This window comes from Dromiciops gliroides, chromosome 1 (genome assembly GCF_019393635.1).
Source record: "Dromiciops gliroides isolate mDroGli1 chromosome 1, mDroGli1.pri, whole genome shotgun sequence".
Taxonomy (NCBI): domain Eukaryota; kingdom Metazoa; phylum Chordata; class Mammalia; order Microbiotheria; family Microbiotheriidae; genus Dromiciops; species Dromiciops gliroides.
The window spans coordinates 81,063,995-81,077,117 of NC_057861.1; the positions used below are offsets into that span (position 1 = coordinate 81,063,995).

The following is a 13,123-nucleotide window of genomic DNA, read 5'->3' on the forward strand; positions in this document are numbered from 1 at the left end:
TTCTTTATTTGCCATTAGCTGCCACCCTCTACCCCACTCCACCACCATGCCTGGATGCTCTATCTCCCAACCACCGACTCTTAGAATCTGCAGCGTCACCGTAAGACTCAGCTAAAGCACTAACACCGACTAGCATTTATCAGGCGCTTTAAGGTTTGCAAAGCGCTTCACGCCTATTATCTCCTTTGATCCTCATAACGATCTTGGAAGGTAGGTATCATTATTATCCCCATTTTAGAGATGAGAACAACTGAAAGAGGTTCAGTGATTTGCCCAGGAGCACACAGCAGCAGGTAAGTATCTGAGGCAAAATTCAGACTCGGGCGTTCTTGATTCTAAATCCAGAGCTCGGGACTTAAAAGATGTGGGCTGCCTTTAAAGGAAAGATGCTTCGATAATAATAGTATCTACTTCACCAGTTTGTTAGGAGCCGCAGATGAGGTCATATTCACACATATGTTTATAAATACACATATTCAATAGAGGCACTTAGCATAGTGCCTGGCACGCAGGTAGCCATGATAAATGCTCATTCCTTTCTCTTCCCCCTGTGCTCTAAGGATCTTCCCAGCTCCGATATCCTCCCACCCCCATCCCAACCCCCGCTCTGATGCTGTTTCTAAGGCTTTATTGCTGAACAGCGAAGGAGCACAGGCTTGAAGCCTATAAAATTTCAGAACCCTCTATCTGCCATACCGGCTCCTTTCTCTGGCCGCCCCCAGTTGTCACTTGGATGGCGTGGCCCCGCCCAGAGCTCTAGGGGTGTGGGGATGGGATGGGTCAAGTGTCGGGGCCAGTGCGGGGTGCCTAAAAGTTTCCAAATCCTGATCGCTGTCTAGAGGAGTCAGATCTCCAGAAGGGAATCAACAGCGTTGACTGCAGCAACAGAGCACGAAGTGAGTGGGGAAGGCTGGGGAGGGGAAGGCTGGGGAGGGGAAGGCTGGGGAGGGGAGAGGGAGCTCAGGTTAAGGAAGGTTTCTGGGCTCACTGGCAGATGGGGAACTGGGGAGGGAGGGGGAACAGTGGGTCCATCTGCATGGGGCCGGGACAGGGGAGGGGGGGAAGCGGGGGAGGGAAAGCGTATCCAGGACATGCTGGGAGGCTGTCAAAGGAATCGTGTAATCTGAGCTACCTAGTCTGCTGCCCAGAGTAACCTTTTCACTGCCCCCAACCTCCCTGCCCCTTTTTCCTTTCCCCTCCCCCAGTGTTACCCTTTCCTCTACAGCCCCTCATTCTTCTCCATTTCATCTCCACCTCCAGCATACTCTTCTCGCAGCATCCTTCTCCTCCCACCAAGCATCTCCCTTCCGCAGAGCTTTCACTCCTCCTTCAGCATCCCACCCTATCTTCCTCTAGGCCCCTCAAGGACTCTTCCCAGCCAATATGCCTCCAGACTTCTCAAGAGCTCTCCTTTTCAGCTCCCCCACTCCCGACTCAGTACTCCTCTCTCCAGCTTCTCTTCAGTATCTGGAAGCTGGGGCTAATTGTCTTTTGGTGTCAAGAGGGTGACTCATCCTGATGAGCCAATCCCAATGAACCCTTAATGTTTCCAGAATAGAAAAACAAGCACCTCATCACACCCAACTGAGGTCTTTCTTGATCCCCTACAGTCTAGTCTCCCCTTAGTCATTTCCACGAAATTAACTCAGCTAGGTCTCCAAGGGAGGGTGCCAGTATGCAGACAGAAATCCGGACAAACAGGGAGTGCCCTGGAACAGGATTTTCTATACTACACACTTCAGATATTTCTTGTATTTAACAGTAATCTCTCTTGCTGAATTAGAGCTCCCTTTCCTTAGTGGAGACAGAAATGTTTTCTTTAATATTAACTCTGTCCTCTTATAGTTTATGAGGAACTACCATTCTGGATCTAGTTCTTATTCCAAAAGAAAAATCGAAAGCTGGAATAATGGAAATTATGGGAAATGGGAAGTTGTGTGCATGTGTATGTGTTGGTGTGTAGTGGTGAAATAACCGCCATCTCAGGGTTTCTGAAAGAGAAAGAGGGGAAATTAGAAATACAATGTCATGTGCCTTGGATATAGAGAGAGCAGATTTCAAAGGGTTTGGAGAGGGTTAAGTAGGAACCCACAAGGGAAGTTACTCCAGGAAGACTTGGTAAGATATCTAGAAAAGAAAGGGGAGCTATTTTGATGATGAAGAAAAAGGGGAAAAGCAGAAATTCTAAACTTAGATAGATTTCAGAAAGTCTGTGAATGTATTTAAAAAAAAAAAAGATTTTAAGTGGTAGCTAGGTGGCACAGGGGATAAAGCCCTGGATTCAGGAGAACCTGGGTTCCAATCCAGCCTCAGACACTTAACACTTACTAGCTGTGTGACCCTAGGCAAGTCACTTAACCCCCATTGCCCCACAAAAAAATAAATAAATAAAATATATAACTTTTTAAATATGTTTCCTTTGTCATCTTAAGTATTATATTTTATACATTTTTTAAAAAGTGATTCTGACCGAGGGTCCATCCAGACTTCACCAGACTGCCACAGTTGTCCATGACACAGAAAAAGTTCAGCATATGTGGTCTACAGAGACTGTTATGGGTGCACAAGGAACTAATTAACCAACTCAGATGGTTAAAAGACATGTATGAGGGACAATTAGGTGGCTCAGTGGATAAAGCACCAGCCCTGGATTCAGGAGAACCTGAGTTCAAAGCCAGTCTCAGACACTTGACACTTCCTAGCTGTGTGGCCCTGGGCAAGTCACTTAACCTTCATTTTCCCACAAAACAACAACAAAAAACAAAACAAAAATTAGACATGTATGAGATGAAGGCTCAGTGGTTAATAAGGCCATGGTCCCAACATTAGTAATGATGGCTGGCAAAGAGAGATCTAAGAACAACAAAAGAGGTATTCTGGAGGCCTTTAAAAATATATCAGGGAAAGGGCAGAAGGGAGGCTGGGACAATGAAAAGCAACAGTAGGAAGAAGGCAGAATGATTCAACTTTTATCTTGCCTTTGATATCTCTTCCAAGATGAATGACCTCTGCAATGGAAAAAAGCAGAACAAAAATGGCCATTTGGGGTCAATGCCCCAGATAAGTAGGGAAATAGTAAGAAAGCTTTTTTTTTTTTTTGGTGGAGCAATGGGGGGTTAAGTGACTTGCTCAGGGTCACACAGCTAGTAAGTGTCAAGTGTCTGAGGCCGGATTTGAACTCAGGTACTCCTGAATCCAGGGCTGGTGCTTTAGCCACTGTGCCACCTAGCTGCCCCAAGAAAGCTTTTTTAATGAATCTTTAGGCCCACATGGGTGACATCCCAGAGGAATGAACTGATGAGTGGATTTGGGGAGCCACTGACAGTGACCATTCAAAGATCCCTGTTAACAGGAGATATATGACAGAACTGGGCAAGTGCCAACATCCCAATTTTCAAAAAGCATAGACACTGTAATTCATAAACTCTAAGCAAGGGAGCATGGTTTTGATTCCTAAATTCTAAAACAGATTAAAACGATGGTTTGAAAAAGAAGTAATTACTAAGAGCCAACCTGACATCATCAAACACAGGTCATGGCAGATGAATCTAATTTCCATTTTCTGTCAGGGTAGACTGGTAGATCAGGGGAGTTTTTTTAGATACAGTTTTCCCAAATCTCCAAGAAGCATTTGACCAAGTCTACCAAGTTATTATCGTGGATAAGATAGAAAGATATGGTATGACAGACAGTATAATTAAGTGAATTCAAAACTAGTTGAAAAGCTAAACACAGAGGATAATGATTCAATGTAAACTTGAGAGAGAACTTCTACTGGAATGCCTTGGGCATCAGCTCTTGGCCCATGCTATTTGATTTTATTTTCAATTACCTTGATGAAAGCATAGATAATATACTTACGAAGTTTGCAAATAGCACAAAGTTGAGAGGGATTGCTAGCATGATAGTTGATAGTCGGAGTATAAAGCATCCTATGAAGGCTATAATACTAAACCAAACCCAAAGTGGTTAAACCTAATGAGGATATAAAAAAGCTCTTAGAGAGGCAGTTTGGGGTAGAGAATAATATGTTGGACTTAAAGTCAGGCAGATAGAGGTTCAAAATCCACTTCTGACATTTAGTAGCTTTGTGAACATGCAAGTCACTTAGCCTCTATGAGACTCAGGATTTAGCCTCAAACATGTATTTACTCAGTTATAAACAGATTTTTACTACCTTGTTGTTTTAGTCATTTTTCAGTCATGTCCAACTGTTTGTGACTTTGGGGTTTTCTTGGCAAACATAGTGGAATGGTTTGCCATTTTCTTCTCCAGCTCATTTTACAGATGAGGAAACTGAAGCAAACAGGGTTAAGTGACTTGCCCAGGGTCACATAGCTAATAAGTGTCTGAGGTCAGGTTTGAACTTAGGTCTTCTTAATTCCAGGCCCGGCAGTCTATCTGCTGTACTACCTCGCTGGCCCAAAGAAGAAACAGATCAGTATGATAATTCGGAAAGAGACTATATAGATTGGTATTATCACATATTCACATGACATAAACATAAAGTATTACTCCCAAGTTCCAAAATCAACTGTATAAGTTCAAGATGGAGGAGGCATAGTAAAGAATCATCTGTCTAGTAGATGGCAAATCCAATATGAATCAATAATGGGATATATTTCCCACCCTACCAAAAAAATTTCAATTTTAATCAATAATGAGAGGCACTGAATCCAAGACTAGGGAGGTGATAGTTACGTACTGTACCTGGGTCAGACCACAATTCAAGTTATTGTATTCAGTTCTGGGGGCCATATTTTAGGAAGGCCATCCATAATCTGGAGAATGCCCAGAAGATGACCAGGATGGTAAGAGGTGTCAAGGTCATACTTTATGAAGACTGGTTGAAGGAACTGGGAATATTTTGCCTAAAGAAAAGAAGAATCAGTGGGTTGGGGCATGAGAACTATTTTCAAGTCTCTGAAGGGATGGATATCATATGGAAGAAGAAATAGACTTGCTCATCCTGGCCCCAGAGGGCAGATCTAAGAGAGAAAATAGATAGAACTTGAAAAATCAGACTTAGGTTTAATGTTAGGAAATATTCCTAATGATTAAAGCTGTCCCAAAGTGATATGGTCTTCCTTTCCCACTATCCCATGTCTTCAAGTGATGGCTGACTGGCTATGGAACAAAGATCAAGTCAGCCTTCACTTGAAGACATGGTATGGTGGGAAATCCACTATCAGTTCACGTATAGATTACACTGAGAAGCTAGGTGGTGCAAGTGGATAGAGTGCCAGGCCTGGAGTCAGGAAGACCCATCTTCCTGAATTTAAATCTTGCTGTGTGACCCTGGGCACTTAACCATCAATTTTCTCATCTGAAAAATGAGCTGGAGAAGGAAATGGCAGACTACCCCAGTAGCTTTGCCAAGAAAACCCCAAATGGGGTCACAAAGAGTCAGATATGACTGAAATGACTGAACAACAGCAACAATGGAGATTTGGAACTTTGCTTCAAAATCTGGCTTGCTACCTATTGCTTATATGACCTTGGACAAATGGTTTAACTTCTCAGGACCTCAGTTTCTTCATCTATAAAATGAGAGGATCCTTTCTATCCCTAAATGTCATAATTCTTGGCTGGACTGTTCAAGGAACACCTACCCATAGGCCTTGGGCCTTGGAAGAGGATTCTGATAGTGAGGAAGGGTATGAGCAAAAGTGGGAATGCATTAGGATTGGGGATGAAGACAACGATAGAGCAGTCATTAAGTTCTCTATTGACTCTTACTTCTTGTTCCCTACAGCATACCCTAGGCTGAAGAATCTTGCCTGTGCTACCACCTCCTGCCCCAGTTCAACACCACCTTCCACACTCCCCCTCACTTTCAGCCATGAGGTCCTTTTCAGTCGTGCTTCTTGTAGCCCTCATCACGAGCAACCAGCTTGGTAAGGGGGAGGGAAAGATTGACTTTCAGGGGTCAGGGTGGGATGGATGAAGCATTCAGAAGTGGATAAGGAGGTTATATAGCATTCTGACCCCTCTCATCTTACTTCATTTTGGCGACACCTCCCCAAAAAGGGATACTGAAATTCTAGGGTTTTTCCCTTTGGCTCAACATCAGGGAAAACCTCCTAATACTTAGAGAAGTCTCAAAGAGGAATGAGCTGCCCCAGGAAATAGTGAGTTCTCCATTATTAGAGTTCACATGGAAGGTGGAGGAGTATTTGTCAAAGATGTTCCAGGGAGGATTGGACCAGATCCCTCTGAAGTCTCAATTTGGAGATTTTTTTTGCTTGGTTGTCTTTTTTTAACTATGGGACAAATACCAGTTCCAGGTCCTTGGAAGGGTGGGGAGTGGAGTGGAGAACACAAGATGGGCGCTGCCATTTGGCTGGGGATATTTGGGTTATAATGGGGGGAAACTGCCATGGGGCCCTCTCTTTGATGGGAATAGCTACAGCCAGTACCCTAAAGACCCCTGAAGGCTTATAAGGAGGGATCACCTTTCCCATTGTCAGGTCTGCCTGGGTACAGGCACAAGGAGGATGAGGTGGGTGGTATTGGGCAGCATGACTTCCAATGATTGATCATCCATAACACTGTGGTTTCTGTCTGACCTCTTTCAGCCCAAGCCCTGAATTGTCATGTCTGTACAGCTCATGATGATGATTGCTCGAACCCCTTGCAATGCCCAGGGCTATCCATCTACTGCAAGACTATTCGGGCCTGTAAGTTAGCTCCTTGATTCCCCTTAGGGAATCTGGGGGTAGGGATAATGGGAATAAATGTTCATATAGTACCTACTATGTGCCAGGCCCTGTGTTAAACCCTTTTACAATTATTATCACATCTGATCTTCATGACAACCCTGTGAGGTAGGTGTTATTATGATGCCCATTTCAGTTGAAGAAACTGAGGCAAACGGTTAAGTGACTTGCCCAGGGTCACCCTGCTAGTAAATATCTGAGGCCAGATTTAAACTTGGGTCTCCCTGACTCTAGGACTGGAGCGTTATATACTGTGCTCCCAGCAGTAGAAAGTAAACTACTTCCAGCTCAGGTAAGGGAAGAGATGAAAGGTATTTGGGAGAAAGAGTCAGGAAGACTTCGTGGAGGAGGTGGCATCTGAATTGAGCTTTAAAGGAAGGGAAGAGGGCAGTTAGGTGGCACAGTAGATAGAGCACCGGCCCTGGATTCAGGAGTTCAGATCCAGCCTCAGACACTTTACACTTACTTGCTGTATGACCCTGGGCAAGTTACTTAACCCTTATTGCCCCACAAAAAAATAAAATAAAATAAAGGAAGGGAAGGATTTCACTAGGCAGAGATGGGGGAGTAGTCTCTTTGAGGGATGGGAGATGATAGGAGCTTAGGCTCAATGAGAAGAGGGGTTGGGACTGGAACAATAGAGAGTAGTCCAGTGGGGCTAGATTGTAGTATCCAGAAAGGAGAATTGAGTGAAATAAGGCCAGAAACATAGGTTGGAGACATACTATGGTAGGCCTTGAATGACAGGATTAGAAAATTATTCTTTATTCCTAAGGCAATTGGAATCCAGGGAAGGTTTTGAGAGGGAGTGGCCTGGTCAGAGACATGTTTAAAAAAAAATAATTGAACAACAGTTTGCAGAATGACTTAAAGAAAGAGAACCAATGTCCTTGCCTACTGTCTAGGAGTCTATGATAGCCATTTAAGTAAGAAGAGATAAGGGCCTGAAATATGGCTTCAGTGGGAATCGTGGAGTACAATAGGGGGAAAATGTGGGCTGTGGAATCAAAGGTTCCTGTTCAATTGCTTCAGTCACATCTGACTTTGGGGGTTTTCTTGGCAGAGATACTAGAGTGGTTCACCATTTTCTTCTCCAGCTCATTTTACAGATGAGGAAACTGAGGCAAATGGTATTCAGTGACTTGGCTAGGGTCACGCAGATACTAGGTGTGTGAGGCCAGATTTGAACTCAAGAAGACTCATCTTCCTTATTCCAGAGCCAGCACTCTATCCACTCACTGTACCACCTAGCTGCAAAGGATCTTGGTCTAAATATCCAATTTGTTACTGCCTCTGTGTCTTTGGGCAAATCATTTAATTCTCTGGGCTTTGGACTTCTGTAAAATGCTGGAATAACCTCTCTGGCTCTAATTGCAAAGTGGATAAGTGGTCTTGGATTCCAAGGATGGAGTTTGAGGTCTTTCTTCTGCCCTCTTCTCCTTGTTATCAGCCTTTCTCCCCACCCCAGAAATACCCCCCCTCTTCTGTTTCTGCTTCCTACCTAAAGAAGCCAATTGCATCCTGGGTGATGGATGTTGGCTTGACCGATCTCACTGTCGGACCATCTGAGCTTAGCTCATCCTCAGGCTCGGTCTCTGTGGCCTGAGTGATGGATAGAAGGATGAGAGACAATAGGTTGAAGAATCTTAGAGTGAGAAGAGCTAAAGCCTTCATTTTACAGACAAAGGGACCCAGACACAGCATGATGAAATAATTTGCCCAGGGTCACACGAGCTCTAGGTATCTGAGGCAGGATAAGAACCTAGGATGAATGAGCTAATGGATAAGGAGAGAGCAAGACAGGAGTATCCTCAGTGGGAAGGGGAGGGAGGCAAAGCAGTAGAAGGAAGGATGGGGAGACAGCAGTAGATAATTAGAATAGAGTGTTTGATATTTGAAAAAAAAACTGATCATCAGTGATATTGATTATTACAGTGATAAAGCTATTATCAAAAGTGGGTTAAGGGGCAGCTAGGTGGCACAGTGGATAGAGCACCGGCCCTGGAGTCAGGAGGACCTGAGTTCAAATCCGGCCTCAGACACTTAACACTTACTAGCTGTGTGACCCTGGGAAAGTCACTTAACCCCTATTGCCTCACCTGAAAAAAAGTGGATTAAGGCTTCTCATTGCCCCATTATTGTAGATGAGGATTCTGAGGCTTGCAGGGCATCATGGAGTGAGCGTTAGATTCAGAGTCCTAGAATCTGGGATTGCTACTTATTGTCTCTGTGACCTTAGATAAGTCACTTAAGGTCTCTGGGCTCCTGTTTCTTTATCTATAAAATGTGGAGGTTATGGGGCAGCTAGGTAGCACAGGGGATAAAGCCCTGGATTCAGGAGAACCTGAGTTCCAATCCAGCCTCAGACACTTAACACTTACTAGCTGTGTGACCCTGGGCAAGTCACTTAACCCTCATTGCCCCAGAAAAAAAAAAAACCTAAAATGTGGCATTTAGACTAGATGATTTCTAAGACCCTAATTCCTGCTCTCACTTGCCTGGGTTCAGATCCAGGTTTTCTCGACTTGAAAGATTCATAGCTTGTATAACATTTGGAGGAGATGCTTTTCTAAGGTTCACTCCAATGAGATTCTGGTTAGCTGGGTCAGATTGGAAGACCCTGAACAGAGAGCAGGGGAGTTTGGAAATGTATTCCATGGACAGACAGGGGACCAGGGAGAGGAGACCCTGGAAGGGGTTGAGCCTGAGAGATAAGACATGGGCTCTGATCTAGGAGTTACGTATCCCAAGGATCCTGAGGTTGGTCAGAGGGTGCAATACCAGGGGAGGACCAGAGTGGCTGCCTCATGGTGGGACAAAGAGACAGGAGCTACTTAAAGCAAAGGGCAGTGACTGAACTCAATGTGATGAGCATCTCTTAAACAACCACCATGGGCTGGATCCTGAGCTCTGCCCTAGTAGCTCAGAGATGAAAAAAGGACCCAAGCTGTGCCTTCAAGGAGTCTGCAAAGGGAATGTGTGCACAAATCAATCTGACCTGAAGAATGTGATATTGAGGTAACCCCACAAGGGCCCCCCCTTTGCTTACTGACTCTCCTCCCTCTCTGGTTGTATTCAGATTCTCCCACCATGATCTACAAATCATGCGCAGCCAGCTGCTCCAAGGACAGCGTGGAGGAAATCCAGATACAACAAAACACCAAGGTGTCCTGCTGCCAGGCCGACCTGTGTAACGGGGCTGCCTCCTGGACCCCAGGCTCCTCAGGCCTTGTCCTCACTGGGCTCCTCACCATCTTCTGGGGCCTGTTTGCTCTTGGCCTCTGAGCGACAACCGGCAGAGAGACAGGTGGATAAATGAACTTCCCTCCCCTCCTTTGGATTTATGGCTTAGCTCAGCTCCCAGGTGAGAGAGGGAGATTGTGTTCCCATCCTCCCTTTGAGACTGGGCCCTACACAGAGCACTGAGCCCCTTTCCAGCCCTCCCTCCATCAATTGTCACCCTGCTATTGGATTTCTCCATTTTGGCCCTAATTTTCCTCAGTAGGATAGACCTGGTCATCTTCCCGATACCTAGAGTCGAGGGTGGAGGATGATTTTCATGATAAGATTCAGAGTTGGAAGGGATACCAGAGAGCATCCCATGCAACCTTCATCTGAGCAGCAATCCCCTGACATGTTCTCGCCCAGCAGCTGCTTGAACAGTGCCAAACACGACCTATTCAGCCATCTCATTACGCTGTCGGAGAGCTCTGACTGGTAGGAAGCTTTTCTTTACATGGAACCCAAATCTCTCTCTATAATTTCTAGGCCTGGTTCCTAATTTTGTTCTCCAGGACCAAGCAGACCAACTCAGCTCTATCTTCCACATGACAGGCCTTCACATATTTGAAGACAGCTATTATTTCCCTTCCCCTTCCAGCCCTGTAAATCTTCTGTTTTATGAGCTACACACCCCTGGTCCCTTCAACCGGTCCTTGCATGACAGGGGACCTCACGGATGATCCTATTTTAGCGTCATCTCATTTTACAGAGGAGGACCCTGAGCCCCTTAAAGAAGGGCTGTCTAACACAGGTAGGAAGTGGCAACAGTAAGATTTAAACCCTGCTTCTTTGACTTTGAATCTAGGAGTCTTCCCACTACATCACGGTTTGTTCCTCTGTCTGTGGAAGAAATCCCAGTCTCTGGCCCCTTTCTAGGGTACTGCCCAACATTCTAGTTACGTTGAAGTTCGATGACTCCCTTAAATAAGGCCAGAGGAGAAAAAGAAGGAAAAGCTCTTAAATGCTTCATGCCCATTGAGGGGTGGGGTAGCAAATACAGAGCTCCGACAGCTGCTCTTTGACTCAGCCCCCACAGTCTCAAATGCTCATTGGTCTACCAGATGTCACCCCAGCCTCTTTCGACAAAAGGGAAGGCAGGGGGAAGGCAGCCAGGTTGGCACTGACTCTGGAAGAGGATCTCTGGAGGGAAGGGAAAGGAACACAACACACTGGGGATTTTTTTAGCTGCCTGATATAGCCCTGGCCTGGGAATGCATGGCTCCTGCCCTCCAGACAGCTCTCCCCACTCCTCCCTCCAGTGTGAGAGAGTAAACATGACTCTTACTCCAGTTACCTCTTCCAAGGGAAGTAGGAGAGGCTGAGGTTATAGGAAGCAGGCTGCCAATCATGCCCCAGGCAGAGCTGCCACCCTCTGACTACAGATTGGAGGGCCTAAGGGATCAGCTGCTCCCTTGCTATCACCTCCCTATGGGGAGGTAGGTAGCATATTTCATCATCCATCCTCTGGAGTCAAAGATTCCCCCAATTCTTTTTATAGCTGAGCAAACTGAGGACTAAAGAAGAGGCTTGCCCAAGTTCACATTCAGTTAAATAGTACATAATAAATAGCAGAGCATGGACTAAAACCTAGTTGAAGCAGTGGATAGAGTGCTCAACCTGGAGTCAGGAAGACCTGAGTTTAAATCCTGCTTTAGAAACTGTATAATCCTGGGCAAGTCACCTCACCTCTGTCTGCCTCTGTTTTTTCATCTGTAAAACAGGAATAATAATAGTGCTTACCTCCCAGGGTGGTTGTGAATACAAAATGACATATTTGTAAAGCACTTAACACAGTGCCTGGTATATAGAAGGCACAATATAAATGCTTATTTCTTTCCTTCTGACCCCCAAATTCAAGGTTCTCTGCATTTTGCCTTTTACTCCTGGAAAGGAACTTGGTAGTCCCCCCTGCCCCCCATACACACACACAAGCACTATCTATTGAGGTCAATGATACATCCTCCAGAGGTTTGGCTGGGGGAAGGAAGGTCCTAATAATCGGATCCATCCATTGCCTTTAGAGGCAATCAGGTCAGAGGATCTAACAACTCCTTGTCAGGGAGGGATGCCTGCTCGGGTATAGGTTTGACTGGGTACACTCTGATCACAGGATCATCACAACACAGAAAAGGGCTTCAGGAAGCATCCTTTACAGCCCTTTCCTTTTGAACATGAAGAAACTGATTCCCCTAGAGGTTCAGTGGCTTTCCAAAGGTACTTCGGGTAGCAAGCACCAAATACAGGTTTTGAACCCAGGGGCCTCTAATTCTAGAATCAACACTTTCCCCTATATGATGCTACATCTTTGAGGTTCTGTGGCCAAGGCTTGTTTTTGGCAGGGGAGGGGTGAACCACTGCCCTTTTACCAATGGCAGAGCTCTGAGAAGCCTAGCTCCCACCTCTCAACCTTATCCCTGATATTTCCTCTGACTCCACCCTGAGTCATGGTCATGCATTACCCTTAATCTTCTCTCATCCCACCATCTCCTGTTTCTACAAAGTCAGCATTCCCACAGACCATTCATTCTTCGTGCTTGGAATGCATGTCCTCCAGGGGAAAATCCTTGTCACTCATGGCCTCAATGGGGGTGCATCCTGGCTGACTCTACTGCTTGAGATCTGTGTGAACCTGGGTACCTGGAAAGACTTGTAGGAACTGAAGCATTGTGAAATGAGCAGAACCAGGAAAACATTGTACATAGTAACAGCAATACTGCATGCTGTGTGAGTCTGGGGAAATCACTTCAGTTTTCTGGGCTCTGTTTTGTTCCCTGTAAAATGAAAGGAATGGACTGGATCTCTTTTATCTGTAACAGCCTAAGTGAGATCCTTGCTAGGTTCTACTACCCATCCCATCCCCAACTTTAATCCTCCTTCAGCTGACCCCTCACAGATTTCTCCTAGAGCAGTTTGCCTCTCTCCTATCACTATATCTCATTCTGTTCTTCTGCACCTCTTGTGTCCTCCTCAGTAAACTGAGAGTTGCCTTCATCTTTGTACAGTTTTTCATCTTTCTACACACATCCTTTGTGCAAGATAAATGCTGGGGGGGGGGGGGAGAGGGCACAGCTAGGTGGTGCAGTGGATAAAGCACTGGCCCTGGATTCGGGAAGACCTGAGTT

The 13,123-nt window shown here is 45.4% G+C and overlaps 1 protein-coding gene across 1 annotated transcript; it reads left to right on the forward strand.

The window, feature by feature from the left end:
- Positions 1 to 518: 518 nt before the first annotated feature.
- Positions 519 to 11,654, forward strand: LOC122735398 (ly-6/neurotoxin-like protein 1). The gene is made up of 4 exons (XM_043976917.1): positions 519 to 896; positions 5,756 to 5,897; positions 6,579 to 6,680; positions 9,799 to 11,654. The coding sequence occupies exons 2-4, from the start codon at positions 5,843 to 5,845 to the stop codon at positions 10,002 to 10,004; spliced, it is 363 nt and encodes a 120-aa protein (XP_043832852.1). The 5' UTR covers positions 519 to 896; positions 5,756 to 5,842; the 3' UTR covers positions 10,005 to 11,654.
- The last annotated feature ends 1,469 nt before the right edge of the window (positions 11,655 to 13,123 follow it).

Excerpts from the sequence above, each read along its gene's own strand:
- LOC122735398 (XM_043976917.1), top strand. The coding sequence starts at position 5,843 with ATGAGGTCCTTTTCAGTCGTGCTTCTTGTAGCCCTCATCACGAGCAAC. Across the intron at positions 5,898-6,578 it reads CATCACGAGCAACCAGCTTG|CCCAAGCCCTGAATTGTCAT; the intron begins GTAAGGGGGAGG and ends GACCTCTTTCAG. Across the intron at positions 6,681-9,798 it reads CTGCAAGACTATTCGGGCCT|ATTCTCCCACCATGATCTAC; the intron begins GTAAGTTAGCTC and ends GGTTGTATTCAG.